We start from the raw sequence: 27,779 nt of genomic DNA, 5'->3' as shown, positions 1-27,779 counted from the left end.
AGGAGGGGACCTGGAGGGAGGTCTCGGTGTTTGGAGCGTATCTGTCACATTCCCATTGAAGCCAGGTGGCCTCTGATGGCAGGGCCCACACGTGTAACCACACGTCAGTACCCGCTTGTATTACTCATCACACAACTCACAAAGCTCCTTTACCCCCTTTGGTTTGTGCTCTTTATTGAAGTACCTCATACGTGAGAAGTACACAAATCATAAAAAGTGCAGGTGAGTGGGTGCCCCAACCTCCACACAGCCAGGAAAGCAGCACCCAGATCAAGCCATCAAACATGAACTGCACCAGAACCCCTGGGGCATCCCCCCTGCCCTGGGAGCCACCCCATGACCATCAGTGAATTCTGCGTGTGCTTTCCTGCTTTCCTCTGCTTCGCGCTCAGACAGCCATGCGGGTGCGAGCAGCGGTCCTTGGCGTACAGAGCACCCTGGACGTCTCCCCAGACCCGCCAGGCGTTCCTGTCCCATCTTCTGGTGGACACAGGGAAGGGCTCCCGCGGGGCAACGCCTAGCAACCCCCACCATAGAAGACGAAAAGCCCAAACCCCCCAGGAACCAGGCACATGATGGAACACACCAACCCCCCCCCCCCCCCGGCCCGTCCCAGCTTTATGCCTTCTGTGGACTCCACCTCCCACTCTCTCCGCCTGATGGAGAACTCCAAAGGGAGCAAAGGCTCCCAGGACCACAGGGTGGTGCCACGGCCAGTGGGGGTGGTCCCAGGACTCACACTGCGGCTGTCCATCACCAGGGACCAGCTTCTTGACCACCCTCCACATGTGGGGGCACCGACCAAGAGTCTGTCATGGGAGCAGCCTTGTCCCCCGCCTCTGTGCCGTCACACTTCAGGGCTGTTAGTATTTCCAGCTCCACAAATGAGGCCTTTGAGATGGACGCGCCCTCCCCACCCCCACCCACCCCCGGCCTGAGACTTCAAAGGGCCTGAGAACTGGACAGCCTCTGGCGGACAACCAGTCTTCTTCCTGGTGAGGCCTCGAGACTCCCCATCTGGTTCTGATGTGCCTGTTGAGGACTTCACGGGAGGGAGACAGTCAGCGTTGTGATTAGTTATGGTTGTGAGGGGAAGGGTCTAAAGGAAATCACAGATAATCCCCAAGGCCTCTTACAGCAACTCCGACCTCCGGTGCCCCTAAGGGAAACTGAGGGACGGCCAGGGGACAGGTGGTGGACACAACTGTCCCCTCAGAGCACGTGTCAACATGAGACAACGTGCCTGACCCACACGTGAGGAGGCTGTTAAGAGCAGGAACCCCTCAGTCGCCGTGTCCCCAGCACCAAGCGCAGTGCCAGGCGCACGCAGGCCGACAACACGCGAGCATTCGATGGGTCGAGGAGCTCCGTGTGGGGGCTGGGGTGCAAAGTCCAGTGGGATACCTGTGCCTAGCCGTGGCCACAGCAGGAGGTAGGGGTCCTCCTGCTTCCTTCACAGAGGTTACCCCCCGAGGGCCAGCCGGGGGACGCGGCCGCATAAGCAGACATGTGGGGTGTGCGGCCCGGTCCCCCTGACTCTGGACACGGTGGGGGTGGGGGGGGGACCTCGGGAAGGCCTGGCTCAGGGCTGGGTCACAGTGGGTTCTTTGAACTCAGGGAGGGGAATGGCTTCTGCGCCCACCCTGCAGTGTCCGCGCCAGAGACCCTGAGGTAGGGTCTGGCTTGGTGGGAGAGGGCACAACGCATCAGCCCCGGGAGGAGCCGATTCACGCTCACCTGGACACGGGGTGGCAGGTCGAGTCTTAGAGCGGATGTTCAGACGTGAGACCTGGCTGTCTTCTTGTCTCCAATAGAAACACAGAACTGCAAGTAATAACCTAAACCCAACCAGCCTGGCTGAGCACTGATGAGCTTTTAGTCTCTCAGGACAGCAGGCCCAGCGGTGAGCAGTTTCATCACGGGCTGGGGCCAGCCTCTCTCTGCTTCACTACCCCTAGGACACTGGCTCTTCATTTTGGAGGTCACCGACTCCTGGTTGCAAAATGGCTGCTGCAGCTCTGGACATCACCTCCCCATCTGGATGTATTTAAGGCTGGAAGAGGCAGGGTGCCAAGTTCTCCTTGCTTGCCTGTCATTTTCAGAGAACAAACGCCTTCGTGGAGGAACCCAGTAGACTCTTGTCCTATAGGCTGAAGCTTACCGCAGGACACCCTAACAGGAGACCTGTGCGTCCAGGACAGTCTGGGATGATCTCACACTCAATCCCACCTACCGAATCCAGTTATGGGGACAAGGAATGAAGACACCAACACATCTGTGGGACACATGCCCTGGCCAGGGGTGTTCAAAGCAGAGGCTTCTGTTCACCCACAGATGCTAGGAACTCCTGACAGGATAACCTCACGGATGTCCCCAACAGGTGACTGCACAGTGAGGCCAGGAAGAACACTTCCTAGGAAGAGGGACTTCCTAGGAGGCAGGCCTCCGGACCAGGGCTCAGAAGACACCGATCCTGGCCCACCCAGAGCATGCCAGCCGTACCCCACCCACCCGCCTCGTCTGCTGCCTACAAGGGTGGGGATCAGGGCTGGGAGGGCACCCAGCAGCCGAGAGCACCCAGCTCAGTGCCCTTGGCCCTTCCACAGCCAGTCAGGCTCCTGAGTCAGAGGCAGCCCTATTTGGTAGCAAGCTGTCAGGCGGGCCAGGGCCAGGACTCGCCCCGGTGATGAGCCCTCCCCCATGCCGTGCTCACTCCCTAATCAAATGCCCCCTAGTCTCCGCCATGACGTTCTCCAGAGCGGCCAGGACAGCCTTTCCAAAGCCTGCGTCTCAGCCTCCCTCCAGCTCGGGGCTGCCCTGAAGTGTCCTAATAAAACCACTCTGTCAGCGTGAGCAGATTCTGCACCTGTGGAGCCCAGCCCAAGGACTCCAGTGTCAGCCCCTACGGCTCCCAGCCAGCCTGTTCCACGTTCCCGGGGGAGGGGTGGGGGTGGGGGTCGGGTCAAACACCGGGGCGTTCTCAGCAGGGACGCTGCACTGAAGCCTGTGGGACCTCGTCTCTGCTCTGTGCCCCAAATCGTGGAGGGGCAGGGTGGCAACGGAGAGAGCTCACACGGAGCCTGGGCGTGGCTGTGTGTGACCGTGGGTCATGTTCTCTCCTGGGAAACCTCGGGGGCTGTGCGGATCCAGGACCCACCTGCCTCACACTGGGCACTGACCCCAGCCCCGGAAAAGAAGAGCCCAGGCCACACACAGCGTAACCCACTCACATTTATAGGAGACACAAAGGAGGAAGGCGGACAACACATCAGCATTTCTACTCCAGGGAACCGGCCAATTCCGACCAGAACAGCGATCGGGAACATAATTGTACAGCGCTGGGGTGCGGCATCTACGCGGGCTTAGTCCCACTCCCCGTCCCCCTCGGGGTTGTCCTCACGAGCCGCCTCCACGTCGTGGAAGTGAAAGTTGGCCATCATGTCTCGCACGGCCAGCATCAGCCTGTTCAAGCCTTGGTTGTGGTTCAGACCCCCAGCCCCTCCAGCCTCCAGCCTCTCCCCCTGCGGCAAGGAGACTCGTCTGAGCAGGGGTTGTCCTGGGCCCTGAGGCCCAGTGCTCCCAACCCGGCCTGCCCAGGACCCTGTCGAGAAGAGGAAGCCCCCAGACCCAAGCGCGCGTGTCTAACAAGACCAGGCCCCAGCACGGGGTCAGGGAGCCGCGTCCGGTGGAGGGGCCGAGGTGGTGGTTATCGTCAGGCGGGCACGTCCCAGCCTCCCAAGCAGGCCGGTCGCTGGCTCCAGCAAGGCTCTCTACCCGGGCACAATCAGTGGCCCTGCCTGAACCCACCCGGCCGACACGTGCCCACGTACCTCCATGGTGTAGTTGGGCAACAGCGACCGGAAGAAGAGGGCAATTGTGTTTCCGTGGCTGACGGGACTCAGCCTGGAAGAGGAGGAAGGAAGGTCAGAAAGTGGCCCCGAGGGAGGGGAGGGACAGGAAGGCAGCCCGAGCCCCAGCTGGGACACGGGGCTGGACCACCAAGACTCCTGCTCAGCTCTGGGTGGGCAGTGGGCGCCCAGAGGTACCGGTGAGGGCTGCTTAGGCCTCCCGGGGAATGGCGTCCAGAGGCGGTGGGCCCTTCAGGACCCGGCTGGTTGAGCCGAGCAGGGAGGAGGGTCACTCTTGAGGAGAGCTGTGCAGGGGTGCAAAGGGGTCACATCAAGGGAAGATTCCAGGGTGTGCTGGAGAGTGCCCCCCTGAGAAGACGCCACGCTGGAAGCAGCTCCAGCTGGACTTTTAAGGACCGGCAGCCTCTGCCGGGCACAGCCCTTCGGCCACTCCTCAGGTCGGGGCGACAATGTCCAGCCAGTCCGCTTTCTTTCTGAACCTTCCATGTCACAAATTCCTGACTGGCGTCTTACTCTACTTATAAATTCAACTGGGAGCTACTTCCCTAGAAGCACGTAGTCTAACTGTTATAGCACAATTCAGTTAAGAAAGAGTCCTTCAGGGGCACCTGGGTGGCTCAGTCGGTTAAGCGTCTGACTTCGGCTCAGGTCATGATCTCACAGTCCGTGAGTTCGAGCCCCACGTCGGGCTCTTTGCTGACGGCTCAGAGCCTGGAGCCTGCTTCGGACTCTGTGTCTCCCTCTCTCTCTGCCCCTCCCCTGCTTGCTCGCTCTCTCTCTCTCTCTCTCTCTCTCCCTCTCTCAAAATTAAACATTAAAAAAAAAAAAAAATCCTTCATCCTACATAATGTGCTCTACTGAGATCTGGAAACCACACGCTTTCCCGAAATGGGCAAATCTGTCTGTGACTTCCAGATCTACAAGACTGTGCTCAAGGCTCTTGGTAAGTCAATCACTCAGCTTTAAAGACTAGAGGAGAGAAAAAAGAAGCTAGTGCACGATTCAAGGCTAACCACTGTCCACAAATCCACCGTAGACTTGGGCTCCGCTGTGCTCTCACTGCAGCCCTCCTGGCTCGGCCGTGTGGGTCTTCGTTACTTCTTGGAACGTGCCCTGTGCCGTGCTCCTTGCACAGGGCCTTTGCACGCGCAGACTCGTCTCATGTACCAGCGACATTCCCTCCCCCTTTACTTGTCGAAGGTCTATTATTCCTTCACACAGCAATGACCACGGCCTTCTCGGAGAGTCACGTGCACCAGAAGTTTCTCACTGCAGTTTTGACTCCACATTTAAGCCTCGATTCCGTAACGAACATGTTTCCCCACTGCCCTGTGAACACTCCATGAGGACACAGGGAATGCCTTACTCTTGCTTCCCACTGTTACCTCCAACACCTGCTCTAGAAGCTGACCCAAAAATGCTCCTGCTGTCGACAAAGGAGTGAAAGCACACGCCTGGCAGAGCTGACCCGTGACCCCAAACCGCACCGTCCTCTGCAGGCCTGTGTCTGCGGGAGGCAGTGAGCCCTAAAGCACTGACCTCAGAGCTGTACGAGCAAAGGAGCAAAGCAGGAGGCGGAGAGGTACCTCTCTGGCCTGACGTAGGAGTAGATGGTGTCCAAAGGAGGCAGAGGGTCAAAGCCCATCACAGACTGCGTGGTCACATCCTTCAAAGGGAAGCAGACCTGCCGTGAGCCCCTGCCTTCCCCTCTGCAGACTTTCAGCCAATTCCAGCCCGGACCGGCCTCTCTGCTAAGAGTCCATCGGTCAGACAGAAACGGTCCCCGGCCGCGAGGCTATGCGTACCGTCCTAAGCCACCGGGTGAACGGGCAGGGAGAGCCTTTCTTCCACGGGGACACTCACTCTGCCCGCTCAGAGGGCTACAGAGGACACCCGTGGGCAAAAGCGTGTGTGCTGTAGGGAAGGGACAGAATCATATGGTCACTTGTGTCAGGAGCCCCACTTTAGCGCTACGGGATGCAGGCTCCAGGGCCCCGAATGGCTGGGTCACTGCTCTGAGCCCTGTGAGGTCACAGCTCCACCTCTCAAATCCCTGGCTGTGAGGGGAAGGGCCCGGCATGTGACAAAGCTCCCACCCCCAGCCCCTCTGCCTTACCGGGGGGAGGGCGGCAACGGCTTCCTTGACCTCAGACAGGACCACGTGGCGGTGGATGTTTCTGGGCGCACGCTGGTACAGCACCTTCCGCCTAGGGCCGGGAGTAAAGCGGCAGCACGTGGAATGGAGCCCGCACCGGCCCTGCTGCCCCGTTTGTGATGGCAGCACCCGAGCAGGTGGGCCTCGTCCTACGAGGACCCTGAGGCCACCTGCCGCCCTGTCACCCCTGGCCCCAAGCCCACCTGCTCTCACATGCTTCCACCGCAGGGTCCCCGGAGTCCACCGCCCGCAGAACCTCGCGCACGTTCTCCTCCAGCCAGCTCATGGTGGCCGGCTCCTTCCAGAGGAAGTGCGACCTTCCGAGGTACAGGCTCACCAGCTGGCTCAGGGCAGGGGGCTGGCTGCGGGAGAGCGGAGCCCGTGAGCAGACTCCACCAGGGCGAGGCCTGCGTGCACCCGCCGGCGCCTATGGGCAGCGTCCGGCCCCGTCCAGCAGCTGGGGGTGACAGGAGACCGCCCGGAGGGGCTGCCGACCGGGGCGGGCAATCACCCGGAGTGGGGCGGGGGCACACACAGCGGTTACTTTTATCCAGGGTACGTGTTTTTTAAGAAGCACAAGTTCTTTGGGGAGCCTGAGTGGCTCAGTCGGTTGAATGTCCGACTTCGGCTCAGGTCGTGATCTCACAGTTTGTGGGTTCGAGCCCCACATCACACTCGGTGTGCTGACAGCTCAGAACCTGGAGCCTGCTTCAGATTCTGTCTGTCTCTCACTCTCTCAAAATATTTACTTTTAAATATATTAAAAAATAAATAAATAAAAAAGTACGAGTTTTTTAATAGCAACATAAAATAGAAAAAGAATATGCACATGCACGCACAGAGACGCCGCAAGAACCACTGTGGTTTACAAACGGGGTCTGAGGGTGGCTGGCTCCCTTACTGCACGTTTTTCTGTCGTTACCTAATGACAAATTTGGAAAACGTAGTACGTGCCATGCAGACGGATGAACCACGCTAACAAGTGTGATGACACTAACCCCACCCAGCAGCTACGGGCACAGTGGGCCCCGTGCCCTGCTCACTCCTCACCAGGAAGGCTTGTGCTCTAGGCCGCAGGCTGCTCACGCACCGGCCAGCTCTGTGCCTGACCCTGAGGCGATGCCCCGCCTGGACCCGGGACCCGGCCACCCCAGTGGGAGAACAGTCCAGCCGCCGGAGTCTCGAGCAGAGAGCACCTGCCAGGCCCCTCCCAGTAGCGGGGAGAGAGCAGTGACAGCCAGACTCCCAGGGTCTGCCCCCAGGAGCGTCCCCACGACTCACACACAGGTGGGCACTGTTCTCCCAGGGCCCGTCGGTCTTTACCTTATCTCAGCGTCCGGTCCGAAAAAGCTGTGAGTGGCGACAGCGGCATCTGGCCGCACGCTGCAGTACTCGAGCAAAGGGAGGAGGGCTGCAGAGAAAGCAGGGCCCCCATGGGCACGGTGACACCAGGGTGAGGCCAGTCTACCCACACCAGCCTGTGCCACCTTGGAGGGGGTCATGCGTCCTGCTGCCTCCCAGTGGCCCGGTCTGCATCTGAGGGGTTGCACCCGTGCCCCCCAGGCACACACACAAGGCATTCTAACCACTGACATCACAGTCTCCCTCCGCAGGCTGGTGGGGAGGCCGGCCTGCAGGGTTCAGGCCTGGGGCAGAGCCTGTCTCTCTCCCTGAGCAGCAGTGACCTCCCCACAGGAGGTCACCTGGAGAACCCTGTCTTCCGAGTGACTTTATAGGCGGCTCACGCCCCGATCCCACACAAACAGCCGGTGCCCATGAAGGGCCTCGCCTCGTAACTTCACGCACCTTGATGGGGAAGGGTCGGTTGTCCTACGGCCTGGCCAGGCAGCCCCGTGTGAGCACGGATGGAGTGGGGGGGGGGGGGGGCCTGGACACACAGGCAGAGCTTGAGAACACCGTCCAGTGGGCGCCCCGAGTAACATGGGCCTCAGCCCTGCCCTGGCTGCCTCCTCAGACCTTCACCATGCTTGTGTTCTCTGTGTTTTCCCCAGCACCTGGTACTACCTGCCACTCTCCCCGCCCAAGGATGTGAGCCCCAGGAGCGGGGACCCTGGTCACCTCCTCTCCCAGCCTGGGACGCAGCAGGCTCACTGAGGTTAAGGGGTCACCTCAAGAGCCTGGGCTGCTCCTCCAGCTGGGGGCTGGGGGAACAGCGTGCGTAAGTCCCCACGGCCCGTCCCCGGGACTCGGCCCTCTGTGAAAATGCACGTGGTAGGAGGCCTGCACTCCAGCGGGACCCTGACAGACCACACAGCTCTGTCTCCACACAGACACCAGCCCACTACTCTAGGATGCCTGGAGGTTCTCTGAGCAATCCCAGGACAACCCTGTCTCCGAGTTATTCAACCCAGTGAAAGATGGGATTTGAGGACAAGAACATAAAGCCGGGGCCCCTCCTGCACGTTCTGCTAAGAACCAGCAACTCACTTATCTCTCTAGAAAATACCACACGGTGGCGCCTGGGTGGTTCAGTCGGTCAAGCGTCCACCTTCGGCTCAGGTCATGATCTCGCGGTTTGTGGGCTTGAGCCCCGCGTCGGGCTCTGTGCCCACAGCTCAGAGCCTGGAGCCTGCTTTGGATTCTGTGTCTCCCTCTCTCTCTGCCCCTCCCCCGCTCGTGCTGTCTCTTTTTCTCTCTTAAAAAGAAACTTAAAAAAAAGAAAATACCACACCTTCAGAAAGTTTTTCTCAGTCAATATCAGAAACTTATCCTGAAGCCCCAAGACACCTGAACGCCAAAGTCGCTTCTGACTCATTTTATGCTTTTGAACTGTAACTACGCCTTGTCCAAAAGCCCTGAAGACACGCCCTTCTGTCAGTGGAGTGTGCGCGCTGGGGCCCGCCGCACCCACCTCCAGGGAACATGGTGAGCGCCTGTCGGATCAGGAGAGAGGCCTGTTCCCTCGCAGAGCTGAGCTCCTGCTCAGGGAGGTCGGCTTGCTGACTCAGCAGAAAATAGGCCAACGGCACAGAGAAGGCAAAATTCGGGAGCTGAGACAGGTTTCGATGAGCCTGAAAGGGGCGGAGACACAAAACCTGGAGCTCTACTGTGCAAAGACAAAAGACTCAAGACCCACAGCTGCTCCAGAGTCACTGGATGCGCCCGCGATGAACACAGGTGTCGCGCTGGCATCTCGTCACTTGGCATGAACGAGAATTTTGTGTTACGTCTGGGGGCTTCCTCGGGGCAAAAAACAAGCAGAAGGCCCTGGGAGGGTAGAAAACTGCCTGGGATGGATGAGAGGAGGGGCCTGGGGGGAAGCGGAGTCAGGTGGGGTCACAGCCAGACGCCCGCCCTCGTGACGGGCTCAGCTCTGAAAGCAGCCAGCCTGTGCTCTGTCACAGCGGAAAACTGAGCGAGTCGGGGCGGCAACGAAGAATGTCCCTCCTGCTGCCAGGACCCGATCAAGTCTGCTCTCATGGCCGAGCACTTTCCTTGCCTTTCTCCACACGGGTAGGGAACAGACAACACGTGGCGTGCCGTTTCCTCCGCTAAAATGGGACCATGGTCTCCACGGTTATATAAACTTTCTTCCTCAGCCCTGTTGTGGGGGGATGAGGGTGCTCCAGGAACTTCTGTAAACCAGATCCCCAGAGGCGGGACTCCTCGGCCAAGCAGCCAAGCGACACAATTCAAATGATCTACGTAGTCATTTTTCGATCGCGCACGAACGCGTGGTGACAAAAGATTCCAGCTCGGAGATCAAGAAGGTAAGCTGTCGATTCCCTGCCCGCCACCCCCGCCCCCTAAAGGTGGTCAGGTTCACACATCCCCAGGACAGCAACGCCCAACAGGAACACTCGTTCTCTAGCAGCCAAATTAAAGAGAAAACAGGTGAAGTTAACGTTTACTAATGTTCTATTTAACCCAAATTCCTAAAATAGCATCACTTCCGCACGAAATCACTATGAAGGTCTCGTGTCCAGTCTCAGCCTCAATGTCAGGCTGGAGGCAGAGCCCGTCTGCAGGGGAAACGGGCAGCAGTGGAGACAGAAAGGGAGGAGCACGCGGGGTGTGGCCAGAGCCTCCCCACTGCTTCGCGGAACCGCCCTGGGGCGCACAGACCCTGGACGGAGAAAAGCAGGGTGGGGGGGGATCTGGCCCCGCGTCACGGCGCACACGCACGCCTACCTCCCACTCCTGGAAGAGGCGGATCAGGTAGTCGTAGTTGCGCGCTCGCAAGGCCAGGTGGTCGATGAGCAGCAGCATGCACAGAGGGTCCTCGTCCGGCTCCAGGCTTCCGGAGGCGGCCCAGGGAGTGGGGGGGGGAGGCGAAGGGAGACAAGGGGCAGAGTGGGCCGGCGTGGACATCCACGGGCCCAGGCCGCGAGCTCACGGGCGCCAGAGGCAGGCACCCACCTCAGGATGAGCTTGCAGAACTCCAGCGCCGTGCGGGGACAGCCGCGCTTCTCCAGGAAGCTCATCTGCTTGTAGAGGGCCAGGTAGAAGCTCCTAGGTCCAAGACAGTTCCTCGTGAGCCAGAGCGGCAGCCGCCAGAGCCGCACTGCCCGGAAGCCTCGTCCAGCACCGCCGCTGCCCTCTGCTCCTTGGCTGCGCTGGCCATTTCCCGCGCAGCCTAATCACCGCGAGTGTTCGCAAGTGTTCCTGTGTCTGCAGAGAAGGTGACGCTCTGCTTGTTGTTTGCGGTTACGTGTCCGTCCGTGTGGAGAAAAACCAGCTTATCTGGGAGTTGCAACCATCGTGTTTTTTGTTTCCTGCTGTTCGCTTCAGAGGACAGGTCAACATCTCCTACTGAAATTACCACCTTAATTTGCCCTCAAACCTCAACAGTTGCTAGGGGCACTGCGGCTGGATGCATCCAGTTCTGGGACTTGAAGCATCCTGGTAGGCTGTTACTTGCATCAATAACCAACACCCTGCCTGTGGATGTTAGTATTTTATGACCTGTTTCTGGGAACTAAGAACTTAACTGGAGAGACAAGACTAACACAAACAAAACCAGACAATCTGTGCAGTCGGGGTCAGCGTGCCCAGGCTGACTGCCAAGGTGCGGAGGGCGTCCAGTGCTGGAGATGACCACAGACGCTGGAGGCCGTGAGGGCGAGGGCACCGGACAACAGAGGACCCTCCCCCCCACCCCCCCGCAGCCCCATGAGGGCAAGAAGCCAGGGGGTGAGGTCAACAGGGAAGCCACCGTGGCTGTTCGGGCTCCATTAGTGAGGGCTGGTGCCAGAGTGGGGCTTGGCGAGAAGACTGGCACCCAATCATGACCGCTTAACACCGGGAACAGGATCAAGCCAAGTGCAAGCAGCTAACTGGCTTAGGAACTGGAAGGTATGGCTGCCCGCAAAGCATTCCAAAGCATTCTAAACTCACGTGGCACAGATCCTATTGTCCACACATACAAGGAAAACACAATTACAGCCCCCAACACAGTGGAGTCGCTTATCAGACTCACTTGTAACAAGGACAGAAGTAACCCCAGGCTGGCCCAATAGGTGCGTCCGTGAGCCCAGCCATCCTGCATTCAGGTTGTACACAGTGAGGTGCCCCAGTGTGAGCTGGCAGGTGGGACGCCTCGGGGACAGTCCTCTGCCATCTCCCGTCGCAGGACAGCTTCGACACACCTGCCACCGTGAAACCCACCTGTTCTCGGGTCTGCGGTAATCCAGCCGGCAGGTCCCGCTGGTGAGACTGAACAAGGGATGAAAGGCACACTCCATGCTGTAGAGCGCTCTCTCTGCAGGCCACACAAACACCAGGGGAGGGGGTCGGGGCCACCGTGTAGCAAGTGCAACCTCACCCCCCCCCCCCCCCCCCGTCCTGGCTCACAGAGAAAGCTCTCAGAGGGAGGAGGTCACACGGCGAGGGTTTGGGAAAAGGCGGCGCGCCACAGATGTGACCCTGGGGATCACCGAAGCCACTCTGTGCGTTTGCTTCACCCACAGACCACTTGTCGGCCCCAGGGTTGTATACAAGCACACGTGCTCACAACACCCACAAGCACACGACCACAGCAGCTTGTTCACGCGATCCAGGAAGTGGAAACGCGCCGAGTGTCCCCCACATGCCGGCAGGCACACAAAACATGGGTCTATCCACACTATGGAGCATCACTTGGCCGTACGAGAGGGGAGCTCTGAAGACGTGAGTCACAGGATTCCACTCACAGGCAATGTCCGGAACAGGCAAATGCACAGAAACAGGAAGCGCACCGGGTGGCCAGGGGCTGGGGGTGGGGAGGCGTCAGGTGACGGGCAAGCGTTCTTTTAGAGGTCACGTAAATGACCTAGAATCGGTGGTGACAAAGATGTACGACTCTGCCAGAACCTAAACACCAGCGAGTCATACGCCATCGATGGCAGCATCGTATGGTCTACGAACCGTACCTCAAGAAAGCCGCTGTTTAAAAGACACCCTGGCAAACCCTGTGTCCCCGCCATCACTTTATACAACGCCTGTGCTCCGCCAGCGAAGGCGTGTGCGGGTGCGGAGGAACAGCAGGGCGGGGTGCCCACGCGCCCCCTTACCTACGAGGTCTCGGGCCATCTCCTGATCCTCCTGAAAGCGGCAAGCGTCGCTGAGCTGCAGGAGCGAGTCAACGTGGTACGGGCTGGTCTGGAGCAGAACCTGCGAGGAGGGGGACACTGATGGGGCAGCAGGTGGTGCCCCCGGACCGGCGAGGCCCCAGCCCCAGGCAGGCCTTTCTCTCAGGCACGTAAACCTTGTGAAAATTTTACCAGCGGTGGCATCCACGATACCCTCACCTCAAACCAAGCTCATAACCAGGCCTGTGGTGGGAACCGGGACCTCTGTGCCCCGGGACCCCCATCTTTACCCTCTGCCACCCCCCCAAAGCAGCCCTTGGAAGATGAGGCGAGTCCTCGGAAGCATCCTGCCGTGGCCCTCAGCCCCCATGACCCGGGTGTATACTGGAGGTGAAAGGAGCCAGGAGGGCAAGGTGCTTCCGGGCGGAGTGACCACAGGCTGGGCCCCAGGCCCGGGGCACCCTGGGTAACTGTGGGGAGGGTGTGGGCTGGGTGCGGACCCTCTCGTGGGGACACACGCACCACGATGTTGTTGGGCTCCATGGACTCCACGGCGGCCAGGAACTTGTGCTGTGTCTGCTGGTACTCCTCACTGTGCTCAAACGCAAAGAAGGAGAGGCCTCTCTTGGACTCCAGCAGCCGCATCGACAGACCTGGGGAGGGTGTGGCGTCAGGCCCCGTGGTGTTCCTGGACAGGAATTTCTGCGTGCACCCAATATGAGTCCCTGTCACAGCGTCTGCTCCCCCAGGATGCCTGGGGCTGACCGCCCACAGCTCGGTCCACACCGGCACCACGTCCCATCTACGCCTTTCCTAGGAAGATGTCCCCCCCCGCCCCGCCCCGCCCCCGGGGGTGTGGATCGATCATCAATGTCCCAGGACAACAAACGTGAGGACACACACGGCGCCACCCCCATGGCATCTGGCTGGGCCTAAACAGCGGTCGGAGCCCAGATCCAGGTGGGCATGGGAGACCGTGCAGGGCTGCAGCCAGGCCTCTGAAGCAACGGCGATCTACACCCCACGAGTGGACGGCCTTTCTCTTTGTACCATGTGTTGGGTAGAGGCCCAGTTTCTTCTGAGGAACCACTTACCTCCACAGAACAGGTGAGTGGTTCCAGGCTACCCTCGACCCAGTCCCTTCGGACGGCCCCGCCACAGAGCCAGGAGCTTTGTCTGTTCAAAGTGGCTTGGGGGCTTCTGCTAGCTAAGTGGGGGTGTCCTCGCTGCCAGCACACAGGAATCATGCAGAACCCCAGAGACACAGAAGCAGGGCGTGGCTGTCACACGCTCCCATCACAGTGGCGACCCCGGCCCCTCCCCTCTGTCCCACCCGACCGGCCCAAGGGCTCTAGGATGCTCCTCCTTTTGGTGTCATGATGTCAACCACAAGCACACAGCAAGCCTTTCTGCACTGTGGCTGTTTCTCTTCAGATACGCGTACTTATTAGATGGCAACAGAACATAAAATACCACGCTTGAAAGACGAACTTGATTGCCTCCTGTGGTACAGTATTCACAGGAAAAAAGAAAAAGGTAGACAGAAGCTGCATTGAACCGCATTTGAGAAAACACGCAGCTGGCGTGCGTTGGGGGGTGGGGGGCCCTCCGTCCTCCAGCACGAGGCCGGGGCGCGCGCTCACACGCCCGCACGCTGGCTCTGCACAAACAGGGCAGCGGCCTGGCCCAACGGGCGCAGATCCTCGCGGCCCGGTGCCGGCCCTCACCTGGTTTGGTGTACCGTGGCCAGGTGCTCTTGGGGGTCGTCAACCACGTACACTTGGGGTACACACGCTGCCGCTGCCTCGGCCTGGGGAGAACGGACACGGTCACGGCTTCATCTTCGCTGCCTGACCTCTGAGGGACCTCGGAAGCAAAACCGCGGGGAGGGGAAGGGAAGGGCACGAACAGGACAGAATGCAACAGCACTGACAGAACGTCAGCAGTGCCCAGCCAAAGTAAACGCCGCATCTAAGTAGCCAAACAACCAGAGACAGAAAGAACCGGAAGTTTTTGGGTCTAGCAAAATGGCAGGAAAGAGAGGTAAAAAGGAAACAGAAGTTGAAAAGCAAAAACAGAGAGGAGGAGGAGAGCAAGCCTGTGGACGCAATTCCCTGGGGGCCGGGCTGGACGGATGCTCCGCTGGCTGAGCACAGAGGGCAGAGGGCAGACCTCTGTCTTGAGGCGGGTCCTCTCCTCGCCTCTCAAGACGCCAGCGACGCAAGAACAGGATTTATTTGAAAAGGGAACAAGGGGAACCACGGAAGGAACCGGTGGGGGGGGGGGGCACCAGGACACTGACACCAACACACTCCTGGGTGAGAACGAGCCACACAGCACCACTGGGCGGCAGGGGAGGGAGGTTGAGCTCCCCGAGATGTGGCCCACAGACTGCCCTCATCCCTCAGCCCGGTGCTCCTGCCTCGCTGGGCGGGGATGTCTCCGGCGGTACCAGACCGCACCCCGCAAAGCGGTGGTTGCAGGGAGGCGTTTCTGCTCCGTCACTGATGCTTTCTTTCTTGAGCTGAGTAACGGGCATGTGGACATGTGTATGTGATTCTGTGTATTTTCTCGATAATATGAACCATTTCGTTAAGAAAATAAAGATGAGTAAGAATCTGGCCTGCATTACAAACAGGATAAAAAAGCAGGTTTCTTATCCCACCAAGAAGGCAAAATGCAGGAGAAAAAAACACGGTGCCTCAAAAGCACGGTCATAGGGGCACCTGGGTGGCTCGGTCGGTTAAGCGTCCGACTTCGGCTCAGGTCACGATCTCACGGTCCGTGAGTTTGAGCCCCGCGTCGGGCTCTGTGCTGACACCTCAGAGCCTGGAGCCTGTTTCAGATTCTGTGTCTCCCTCTCTCTCTGCCCCTCCCCTGTTCATGCTCTGTCTCTCTCTGTCTCAAAACTAAATAAACGTTAAAAAAAAAATTAAAAAAAAAAAAGCACAGTCATAGTCTGAAGAACACTCAAATGACTACCTCTAAAATGTTGAGTGGCCCTGAAACTTTCACCAGGTTTATTTTTGCTTCTCAACCGGCATCAAAACCAACGTGAGGTTTAGAACCTGGGATAAGTCTGATCTTTGTCCACTTAACACTTCTTAGCGGTTGGCATCGTGCGGTAGATGCAGTAAGAAACGCTCTGTGCACGAAGGCCCGTTGGCAGGACTTTCTGTAGGAGGTGTGGGTGTTCGAGTTTCCAGACGCTCCAGCACGGAGCCCAGTTCTGACCGGGAGCTTGGTAGGGTGTAAAGAGGAGAATTAACTGGATATGCAGAACTGCCTGGTCTATGGAAGCCCAGGGACAGCCCGGCCCTGCAGTGAGCTGTCCGCACAGAACAGAGAGGAGGCAGGGAGGCAGGTGGGGGAGGGTCTGCTGGGGGGCAGCAGGGGGCGGGGGGGGGAGACAAGCGCAGCAGGAGGGGGAGTATGCCGTATGCGTCTGTCATAGGAAGCTTTCTGAGAAAGAGCTGTGCACAGGCCATCTGCACGTTCTGAGACGGCCACCGGAGAGGGACAATCAGAAACACACTGAGTGCGTCTGCACACAAGGGGTACGAGGGAACCGTGGCTTCTCAGGGAAGCCTTCGGTGGGACTTAAATTTTTAAACAAATCAATACCCCAGGAAGTATAATAATACTATAAAAACAATAAATGTAATTACATTAAGTACCATTTGCACAGAAACAAGACCAGGCATAAGTGTGAAGAAAACGGCAAAGACAGGCCAAGCACATGCAAACAAGTGGAGCTAGGCTGGGGAGAGGCACGATGTTCAGACCAAGAGGAACATATTATGTATTTATTTATTTTTTAAGTTTCTTTATTTTGAGAAAGCACAAGTGGGGGAGGGGTGGAGAGAGGGAGAGAGAGAGGGAGAGAGAGAGAGAGAGAGAGAGAGAGAGAGAGAGAGAGAGAATCCCAAGCAGGCTCTGCACTATCAGTGCAGAGCCTGATGCTGGGCTCAAACTCATGAACCGTGAAGTCATGACCGGAGCTGAAATCAAGAGGCGGACGCTTAAGCAACTGAGCCACCCAGGTGCTCCCCAAGAGGAACATTTTTAAGTGAAAATGTTTTTCATCAATATTCCACAAGAAGACATAAAGTCAGAAACCCCTGTGTCCTGAATAACCTAACACCAGAGATAAAACCAAAAACCATCAGCAAATAACAAGAAAAGTCCTCCACGTGTATATTATGACAGAATCTAAAACCCCTAACTCTACGACAGGTCAGAGGAGGCAGAAACACTCAGGCGGTGGGTAGGCTAAGGCACACAGGTATTTGGAAGGCAGCGGAGAGACTTGGTGCTAACACCACAGGGGAATACCCATTCCTGTGCAATTGCACTAGAAAAGACCACATGGACGCAGGGAGAGTGCAGCCAGCACACGAGCCGGCACCTGTCCCCCGGGGCGAGGGCATTCCCCTCGTGCACCGGGCGTGAAAATGGTGCCTGGAATCCAACCGTGAAGAACCATGCGGTGTGAGACGCCAGCAGAGCCCTGTGGTTCCGGGGAACGAGGAGTGTGTGCAGAGGGGCCCCGGAGAGGGGCAGCAAGCTGTCCTGACTGGTTATCTTCGGGGCTGTCAGAGGAGACAATTCTGAATTGCCTCAGTTTTTTCTTTTATAAAAAGCATTTAATTCTACATTTAGAAAACACACGGACAGTACTTGAAAAGACAAAGCCTCTGCCGGTGTGACAGCTCCTGGTCAGAACGGACTCGGTGCTGGAGCGTTGGGAAAGCTGAACACCCACACCTCCTACAGAAAGGTCTGCAAACAGAGCACTTCCCCCTGGGTTTACCACTAAGAACTATTAAATTAACAAAGACCAAACTGATCCCAGAACCTAAACCTCGTGTTGGTTTTGCTTGCTAAGAAACAAAAATGAAGTTGGCCAAGATTTCAAGGCTAGAAGTTCAAAATTTTAGGACTTCCAGAATCCCTGTAAAAGGCTGGCTCACAGGCTAATAATAAAGGCAGTGTGAGGGCTGGAGCCCAATGGCCATCAAAAAGGTCAAACACCCACTTCTCCCCGGCCCCCTTCAGATCCCTCAGAACCAGAAGTCCTTAGGGTTTCCTCCTGTAAGGCCCTTTGCCTAACCTCCCCCAGGGTCTAACCGACCTGGAGAAACTCCCTCCCCCTCCCCGAGGACCCCCTCCCCCTCCCCAAGGGTCTAACCCATCCCCATCCGGAGAACCTCCCTCCCTTCCTTGGGAACGCAGCCAGTGTTGATCTTACCTTTGTTCCCCCAGGACAGCTCGAGCACCAAAATATCTTTTCAGTTCTGTGTCTGGATTCAAGTGTCTAGAGAATTGAAAATTTCACGGACAGAAATGAAACTGAGTTCTTCTACACTGAATCTGGGAATTCTGAAAGGTCACATAAAACCCAGCAGAGAGAACAGCTATTCTGGCAGGAAGACAACCGGCAGGCCTCCTTCAAAACCACGCTAACCTGAAGCAGAGGCAGCCGGTCCTGGGGCCAAGTCAGAGCAGCCTCAGACCTGCGACTAGATCAAGGTGTGCTCACTGACTCAGGAAAAGAGATGGCTCTTTAAACACTGGCAACAATCTCTTCAGTAGGGACAGGCTTTTCATAGGCATCTATGAGGACAAGACAGGAATAACCTGTCCCAGGATGACCTCTGACTTCAGCACCTTCCGAGAAAAAAACACTCCCAGAGATCTACAAAGCTAAGTGATGGGTCCTTGGAAACAGAGGGGCCTCCCTCGCCTTCTGTCCTTGCCCCTGCTGCCTCAATGTTTGGCGATAAACCTACATCACTTTTAGATCAAGACAGTAAGTTTCCTTCTTTTTGAAATATTACCTTCCCTTTGAAAGAGTCCCTGTGTCAGCCGGGAGGGGGACGGGCTAACCTGTGCTCCACATACAGGATGTGCTTCTTTGAGCTCAGGGGAGGCGGGCCTGGGCGGCTTAAACCACCGCCATCCTCAATCCTCTCCAGGATGCGATCAATATCTTCCAGCCCATTTTCCTAAAAGCCCCAGAAGAACATTTAATCACCACACAGACTTTATTTTAAGTGTAAGATCAACAACAAAATGGTTTTTACAAAGAAGCAGCATTCTATTGGGTCTACTTCCTGAATGCCGCACTGCACACATATTTAGAAAAAAAGGAGACAGGCTTCGTTAGAGGAAGCTCAGAATCGGCGAGATCACAGAACCAGAAGGACTCTTGAAATGACCAAGTCACAGGCCTACACTGCTCATCTTTCGGATGTGCCCGCCAAGCTCTTCAGGTGGGACTTGGGCTGTAACTGCCAGTGACAGGCACAGAGGGCCACAGCCTCCTCAGGACACACAGAATCAGGTGACGAGGGCCGCAGGCGATAACGAAAACAGATTTTCTGACAACCGACTGGACCTGGAGGCTTACACCTCAACATCTGATTAGTCCATCAGCACTAGAGAAAGGTCGGGGCACATGGGCAGTCCAGTGACAGAGGCTGCACCATCCAGAGAGCATCATTTCAGATGTCACCAGAAAACAGAAAGCACAGAGGGAGGTCCGACCCTCAAGGAACAAAGTGAACAAACACGAGTGAGATTTGGTAAGTGACCTTCCCTGACCTCCGAGTTAGACTCCTAACGGGAAGGAATCAAAATATCAAATGAAAATGAACTGCCCTGAGAAACAGCCAGATGCACATACCAGAATTTCTCCTGCAGTGTTTTTCTTATTTTTCTGTTTCTTTTTCTTCTTTCGGAGTTTGCCACTTATATTAGACTAACAAAAGAAGCACATTTTAGTCAAGGAAAGAGACAATAAAATCTTACATGCTGACAACTAAAGCAGCAAGCCACAGGGGGACACGGGAACACAGGCTTGGGTCCCCTCCCTCCCACCCTGAACGTCCTGTGAGCTCACCTGCTTCAACAACACAGACCTCCCACTGGCCCACAACTCTGGTTCCCTCCAAGTTTCTCCTTCCTGACAGAACTCGTGGCTTCCCAGGACCTCAAGAGGCTCACAGGGTGTGAAGCATCCACCCACCTGCCCTCTGCCGTCATCTTTCACTTTGTCAACCACTCTCCCTGCCACGCTCAGCCACCCTGGAGGCTGGGACCCCGCACTGCACTCCCCCACACCCTTGGTGCCTCTGCCCGAATCGCTCTCGCCCCTTCACCTGGCCACCTCCTTCCCCGCAACGCGAAGCACTACACCACCCCAAGCTCAGGCAGGTGCCCCTCTCTACGCCACGAGTCAGGGTCCCTCCAGCTGCACTTGTCTGTCCTCATCTGTCGCTCTCTCGACCAGAGGCCCCAGGAAGGCAGGCTTGTCCCCAGAACCCGGTAGGCTGACAAAAAGCACTTACTGAGTAAACAAGCAAAAGATCTCCTGAGGGACCCTCTCCCGCACTGCCGTCGGGCACACCAGCCACACCCCAACGCTAACCTGACCTACGTACTTCTTCAAGGCACGTCCACCCAGGGTCTTGACCACCTGACCAGAGCTCCAGACACACAGTCACAAAAAACACACCCCCTGGGGAGGGAGGAGCAGACCCTCCCAGAGTGCGGGGGCCACTCTTGTGCCAAGAAAACTTGACTCGGGGACGCTGTGTGGGGCCTCCTCGATGCCCACAACTCGTCTCGAGGGTGTCATGCAAATCTTATCAGGGGTCCCAAGGAAAAGCGGGGACGACTGGGACCCAGAAAACGACAGCAGAGGGTGCATGTGGCTGGCACCTCCTAGTCCCCACACCTGCTCTGGGGGTGCTGCCTTGCCAGCCACTTCTCCAGCTTTCTTGGCATCTGCACCTCCACTCTGGGATCTCCTTCTGTTCCCTGTGAGCAGACACTCGGGTCTCTCCCCATTCAGCACTGGTCCCTCCTCAAGGTCCTCAATGTTTATCTGGAAGACAGATGGGAGAGAACAAGGGTATTACGGGTGTCCTGGTCACAGATCCCATGGTGATACTGAACTGTGTTAGAGACAAGAGAGCAGGACAGGGCGGGGGTGGGGAGGGGAGGCGGGGAGACACGTTCAGGATCACCCTGAGGTCACAGGAGGAAGAAACGTAAGTCTGTGTGCCTAGCAGAGCCGTACTGCTCACCTTCTGAACAGCCCTGGTTCACGGTTACTTTAGTCAATAAACTCCAGAGAATGCTGGGCACCGTGTGGCCCCACGGGGTCTCTGTCTTCAGAGGGGACATAATGAAGAACCCCCAAACGTTACAACTTACCTCCCTTATGGAACAGAACCCTAGCACAAAGATTCGTATATACATTTGTTCTGTCGATGCATTAATATTCTTTCCTCCTACTGGAGACACTAGGTAGCTCATCTACAGTAGCAGACAGGACAAGAACCTGGGGGAAGAAACAGTACCCAAGGACTGACCTACCTGGAAACTCTTCCCTGATAAAAGTAACACACGATAATAAAAATAACTCAGGACAGAACCTTACATAGTAGCGAAAAGGAAGGACCCACACATGCACACACTCCCGCACACCCTAAACACACACCCTGGAGGCGAGACGGGGGCAGGGGTGGGTACAAGTTACAGGGGAAGTTCTGGCCCTTTAGCCAGTCAATGAACAAACAGATAAAAGAGGTTAGCAGGAACACTAACTACGCTTCATAAACCAGATGAGATGGGATGGACCCAATCTAGTACAGTGAAATACACAAAATACACAAAAATAAAACTGTATGTTCAATTTAGAACCTCTGAAAAATATAAAGCCAAAAAATAAAGATAACACCTATTTTTTTAATTTACTTATTTGTTTGTTTGTTTGTTTATTGAGAGAGAAAACACGAGCAGGGGAGGGGCAGAGAGAAAGGGAGAGAGAGAATCCCAAGCAGGTTCAGTATCGTCAGCAAGAGCCTGACGTGGGGCTGGATCCCACGAATGGCGAGATCATGACCTGAGCCAAAATCAAGAGCTGGACACTCAACCAACTGAACCACCAGGCACCCCAAAATAACATGTTTTAACCCCCACAACCCTGAGACAATTTCTTGTTAAACTTGAGGTCACACTGCAGCCGGTGAGTTTTTCAGTGATGGTTCTCTTTTGGCCTACCGTCTCAGCTGGGAAAGTGTCAAAGAAAAGAACACGGGAACAAATTTTTGTGTCCTTTGGTTTTGCTTTCTTTACCAATGGAGCCTACCAAGGACACAACCCAGAAGTACGTGATGCCAATCTGTCTGCAAATCCATATCTGACTCAAAAATGCTTGACTTCTAGCACAATAGTTTCTGTCCCCGCGCTGCCGATACTGTGGGGACTCCTACCGCAGACACCTTCTTTTGAGTGGTGGCATTGTAAAGCCAGAGGCCCATGTGTGGTCTGGTTGGTTTGGATGTTGGAGCAAAGGAAGAAAACTAGAACGTGGCCTCCTGGGACATTTCCTCTAAACAAGTGGGGGATGCACTGGGGAACTGGCACCTACACTTTCTCTGGTATTCAACGGAATTCTACCCCTAATGCCTCTAGTGAAGCCGGGTGCTGGTTTACTCCAAGTCACGTCTGCTTCCTTAAAAAAATTTTTTAAGAAAAAATTTTTTTGAGACAAAGAGGGTGCATGCACACACGAGAGCAGGGCAGGGTCAGAGGGAGAGGGAGAATCTTCGGCAAGGTCCGTGTCCAACGCAGAGACCGACTCAGGGCTAGACCTCACTACTGTGAGATCACGACCTGAGCCAAAATCAAGAGTTTGACGCTCAACCAACTGCGCCACCCACGTGCCCCAAGAATTTTTTATTTTATTTTTAAGTAATATCTACACTCAGCATGGGGCTCAAACTCACAACCCCCAGATCAAAAGTCACATGCTCCACTGACTGACCTAGCCAGGCGCCCCACTAAGATATTATTTTTTGAGCCCCTTCTGGAAACTTGAGGTGTTCGGAGAAATTCAAATGCATAAGCTCTATGCCAAGCTAAGCTTCACCTGAAATATTCTGGGTCTGTGCGCACATGTGCAAACCTCCAACGATATACATACTCAGTCTTGTTTCTTTACTGGAAACAGTTGCTAACTGCGCATGATTCATTGCTATTTGTATCAGCAGGCACTAGCACTCAAGGACTCTCCACCCACCATCCTGAGGTAAATCTCATTTGGTATCCAAAAGCTGGTACTTTCATCAGTTTCACAGTCTCAAATGGGTAACAATTTCAAGAGGTTCTTGTTCACTACACACATATTCTCTGCTATTCCACGGGGATAAGGCTTGATCGATACTTCAATAAACACCGGGTGGGAATTTTGTCTTTTTTGGGGGGAGGAGCACGGAACTGGAGTATAATTTACGTGGCTTGAAACAGACGCACAGTATGAGTTTTGGAAACTGCATAAGTATGTAACCCACACTCTTACCAAGATGTAAGATGCTCCCATTACCCCAGAAATATATGCCTCCTACCATCTCCAACTAACATTTCCTGCTGACTCCAGCAAACATTGCTAAGATTTCTTCCACCAGAGATGGCCTGTGCCTGTCTTAGAACTTGGTGCAGAAAGAGCCAGAGTATGCCTTCTTTTGTGTCTAGCTCCATACACACAGTGTAATGTGTTGACGCTTATCCTGCTGGTGCCCATATTATTGGTCACCAGTACTCCTTTGTGTGGACGCGCTACGTTAGCTTACCCATCAGGCAGAGGAAGTCGCTTGAGGGTCTTCCCATCTGCGGCTGTTTGGATGAAAGCTACTGTGTGAGCGTTTTTGCAGAAGTCTCTTGGGTAAGTATGCAGAGGTAGAATCACTGGGTTGGAAGACACAAGATTTATGTTGAGGGGCGCCTGGGGGGCCCAGTGTGTTGAGCGTCCAACTTTGGCCCAGGTCATGATTTTGTGGTTTGTGAGATTGAGCCCCGCATAGGGCTCACTGCTGTCAGCGCAGAGCCCCCTTCAGATCCTCTGTTCCCCTCTCTCTCTGTCCCTCCCCTGCTTGCATGGTGTCTCTCTAAGAAAAATTACTTTAAACGTACTGTTTCTGTGGGGCGCCTGGGTGGCTCAGTCGGTTGAGCGCCCGACTTCGGCTCAGGTCATGATCTCACAGTTCGTGGGTTTGAGCCCCACGTCAGGCTCTGTGCTGACAGCTCAGAGCCTGGAGCCTGTTTCAGATTCTGTGTCTCCCTGTCTCTCTGCCCCTCCCCTGTTCATGCTCTGTCTCTGTCTCAAAAATAAATAAACATTAAAAAAATTTAAAAAAAAAAACAAAAAAACAAAACACAAAGGATCAAAATCAACTCGATATCAAAGATGACACATGTTGAACACCAACTCAAAGATCACTGAACAATTTCAAGTCCTTATTCCAGCCAAACAGCAGCAGCCTAATCACCGAAACTTATTTTGGAAGAAGTTTGGTTTTTTATTTAATTTTACAACTTAGATGCTTATTTCAATTACTTTCCAGGCATGACCATTATATTGAACATAAAAACAGAGACATATACACATACAGTTAACCCTGTAACAACACAGGTTTGAAATGTGCTGGTCCACTTATATGCAGAATTTTAAAAAAGAGAGATGATTTCTAATCTAAAGCCAAAACAACAACAACAACAACAACAACAGCAGCAGCAACAAAATCACCCAAGGGCTAGTTGTGAGGATAAATCCATGAACTAACAACGAAGAATGTCTCCTGCTCTGCTTCCCTCTCTCCAGGAGAGCACTTCTAAGCGCCCCGGAAAGGCTTCTCAGTAAACCACTTCAGGTCACATTCCTACCGTGGTTTTCAATTTCATTTAATACCTACATTTGCAGAGGGCCGTCTGCCCAGTATGGGCTAAAGGCGACACACGTTATTACTTCATTTATCACTCATGAAAATCCCATGAAGTGAGATCATCGCCAAGAAACAGGAAAACTGAAGCTTATGTTAGATATCTTGTCCACGTTCTCACAGCTATGAAGAGATGGGGCTGGGATCCAAACCTAGGTCCTTCTGACTCCAAAGCCTGTGCACATACATTCTGGCTGGAGACAGTACGTGCTGGTCCGCTTAGAGGAAATGCTAATTCATGCAGTAAATTTTCTGCATACCTGGGCGCCAGACACAGGGTGGTGGGGACATGTTAGGGAGCAGCAAAGTCTCTGTTCCCACAAAGCTTCTACTTCATCAGACAGCAAGGAAGGAAAGTAACACCAAATAGAAAGAACCGACAGAGAATCTGTACGGTATGTTCTATGATAGCTGCCAGGGAAAACTGAGAAAGAACAGAAGAAGGGGAATGGGAATGTGCAGATAACTCCACTTTGAAAGCAGGTAGGAAGGGTAGGCAAGACTGAGAAGGCGTCCTCTGAGCAAATCCTGAGGAAGGAGAAGTGAGACACGGGACATCTGAATACACGGTGTTAAAGGCAGAGGAGACAGCAAAGGGGACAGGTCACTATGGCTACAGCAGAGCGAGCAAGATTTTAAGGAAATGAGGTGGCAGAGCTCATGGGGTAAACGAGACCGGCGTGGGATCATTGGGGGGTTGCGAAGAAAGGAGGGCTGAGGTCAGACGTATGTGTGACTGTAGCTGCTGCATTCAGACAGGTGGCAAAGGAACAAGAAGAGAAGGACTGGGCCGAAGGATGACGGTGATCCAGGCCAGAGGCAACAGTCCCCACCCAGGTGCTACCGGACTTCAGAATGGTCTCGTATATTGTTGAGAGAGAGAAAGATCAGGGATACCTTCAGGTTGCTGGCATGGACAAAAGGAAAAACGGAGATAGAGAAGGCTGGAGGAGGCAGAAAGAGCAGTTAACAGTTGGACACACTGGGTTTGAGACGTCTGTGAAAGGTCTAAGAGGTGACAGACGTTGAGTTGGAGGTATGAATCCCAAGACCAGGAAGGACATCTGAGCTGGTGACACCAGTGTCAGAAAGTGGAAGGGAACACACAAACAGCAGAGTCCTGAGCAGGTACAGACCTTGAGTCCCTCTGACATGATGTCATGGGGAGGTCCACATCAGAATTCTTTTCCTCCATTCACACAGGTAAGCATCTGCCATTTTTTTCATTTCTCCCAAACACTCTGCCCCCCTGTCCATCTACCCTCCTTTCTTCTTCAGCAGGAACATTAACTTTGCTTCAGAGACAAAAACCATGACATGGTTAAGGGTACAAATTTTAGGTCAGAAAGCCTGGGTTTACTCTCCAAGCGTCACTTAGCATGTCATTTGCACAGGGGGGACTACAAGATCTCCTTCCCAGACTATGAGAATCATATGATGCAGCAGCAGCACCTGCAATGTTCAATGTCCTCCAAAGAGCAGCTGTTGGTGTTAAGGGCTAAATCTTGGGGATATGGGGAAAGAGAAAGCACAAGCAGATAAAACGCCTGTGGAAATGGCTGCCTACAGCACAAATTGATTTCAGCCCGTGGACAAGTGAGATGAGAAGGAAGACTTCAGTATTTTGAGAGAAGTCAGAAAAGTGGCAAATTTATGGACACGTGATGTGACGGAAATACTGGGCAGACACAACTGGCCGTGTTTCCAACTGTGGGAGCTGGGAGATGAGCACGTGAAGGTTAATACTACTTTTATTTTTGTACATGTTTGAAATTTTTTTATGATAAAAATGTCAAAAAGGAAGAAAGAAATGAGAAGAAACAGGTAGTGGGGAAGGAGTTACTTTTCATCTCAGAATCGGAACAAGTGGAGGGAGACTGGAGAATATGAAGAAAGCGCTTCGTCCCAACTCCCCCAGACACTACAGGGTGAGGCTGTCTCTCACCTTAAGAGGGAAGGTCAATAATCTCTAAACCAATCTCCCAGACTGCAAGCCCACACGCCCCACACGCCCCACCATCTTATGATGGGTGTCTAACTTGCCAACTTTCCATAAAGCAAGCAGCAATCACAAGACCAAGAAAGAGTCACTGGTTTCTCCATGATCTTCAGACCTACTGCTGTTTGTTCAACCACTCGGGCACACCGAGGAGAGGATACAAGGTGAGCAAAACGGACACGTTACCCGCCAGAGGTCAGAGAAGCAAGAATAAGGCGATGCGCGCACATGCCAAAGTACAGACTGAGGACAGCTAAAGAAACCCCGGTGGGCGTTTACTCCTCAATTCACATCTACGGTGTCATTTCTGTGGCAGACACTTGCTGTGGGTGCAGAGATGAGCTAAACACCATCGCAGCTAATGCAGCGATGAGGAAAACACCAAGTCCTGGGTTGTGAGAAGTAAACAAGAATGTCAGCAATGGCCCTGCAACAGCTTAACATAGGCAACGTTCGGTCCTGAAATACAGCGCCCAGACCTGGGGAAGTGAGGCCCCGCCCACTGTGATGCGGACCCGCCCCTCTACGTCAAGACCACGCCCACCCTGCAGCCCAGACCCCCCCGACAGCCCCGCCCAACCCGCCATGACCCCGCCCACCCCATCGCCTGCTCCACCCACTGGCCCCTGGCCCCGCCCCCACCGCAGCCCAGACCTGTGTGCCCCGCCCCCTGACGTCACGACCCGCCTGGCACAGCACCCCCTCCCACCACCCCCACCCCAGGCAGCCCCGCTTCTCACCAGCTCGAACCGGTTGTTGACGCAGACGCCTTCCTTCCCTGCGCCCCGGGGGCGCCGGCCGCCTGTTCCCCGCTTTGGACCTTCTTCTTCCGCATCATCGTCATCATGGAGGGCAAACTGCAGGGCACCGGGCCCGAGGGGCTCCTGGCCGCGCTGTTCCCCCCTCAGCCTCCGGAGGGCCCGGCGCGACATAGGACCCAACGGCCGCTGACGTCCGGAGACCGGGAGAAGGAAGAGCCGAAAAGAGAACGACCGGCGCGCCTGCGCACTTACGGCGCGCTGGCGCGAGCCCGAGCTCTGGCGTCTGCGTGCTGCGGTCCTCCGGAACTTCCTCTCCGCCAACAGTGGCATCTAAGAAAGTGCGAACGCGTCCGGGCGAGTTCTCGCGCGAGTTGGGCGCCTCCGCGCGGCAGTCCTGGCTGCCCCGGTGCTGGGTGTCCCCGGGTCTTCCGGAGGCGTGCCCGGGACCGACGTCCGGCTGGGACGGGGATGGGGGTTCACGGGCTCCGAGCCACCTGCACCCGGGGACCTAGACTCTGCTCTCCGAGTGCGGGCTGGCTGGGCGGGAGGAACCCGCAGGTAGGGCTAGGTGAGGAGAGGGTGCGCGCAGGTGGGCGTACTGCCGCGTGGTGTTCCAACCGGGGCGATGCACAGGTGACAGCTGGGCGACCTGGAGGGTCCTAGTGCCCGCTCTGCA

At 55.4% G+C, this 27,779-nt stretch overlaps 1 protein-coding gene across 5 annotated transcripts; it reads right to left on the bottom strand.

The window, feature by feature from the left end:
• Positions 1-145: 145 nt before the first annotated feature.
• On the bottom strand, positions 146-27,441 carry TCF25 (transcription factor 25). 5 transcript variants are annotated; one of them, XM_045045430.1, is made up of 19 exons: positions 27,083-27,440; positions 20,296-20,445; positions 19,243-19,317; positions 18,444-18,562; positions 17,806-17,871; positions 14,282-14,364; positions 13,077-13,207; positions 12,537-12,636; positions 11,653-11,746; positions 10,405-10,497; positions 10,177-10,282; positions 8,897-9,056; positions 7,348-7,435; positions 6,228-6,386; positions 5,986-6,076; positions 5,456-5,535; positions 3,831-3,903; positions 1,738-1,800; positions 146-1,042 (listed from the first exon to the last, which is right to left on the bottom strand). In XM_045045430.1, the coding sequence occupies exons 1-18, from the start codon at positions 27,431-27,433 to the stop codon at positions 1,777-1,779; spliced, it is 2,043 nt and encodes a 680-aa protein (XP_044901365.1). In that variant the 5' UTR covers positions 27,434-27,440; the 3' UTR covers positions 146-1,042; positions 1,738-1,776. The 5 variants fall into 5 exon arrangements, with proteins under 5 accessions (XP_044901365.1, XP_006941901.3, XP_044901364.1 ...); XM_006941839.5 differs by having other exon boundaries at positions 146-2,089; positions 27,083-27,441; XM_045045429.1 differs by having other exon boundaries at positions 146-1,800.
• Between the last annotated feature and the right edge of the window lie 338 nt (positions 27,442-27,779).

The sequence above is a fragment of the Felis catus genome, chromosome E2 (assembly GCF_018350175.1).
Source record: "Felis catus isolate Fca126 chromosome E2, F.catus_Fca126_mat1.0, whole genome shotgun sequence".
NCBI lineage: Eukaryota > Metazoa > Chordata > Mammalia > Carnivora > Felidae > Felis > Felis catus.
Note: the sequence above shows the minus strand (reverse complement) of the source record. Positions and strands in the feature narration are given on the sequence as shown.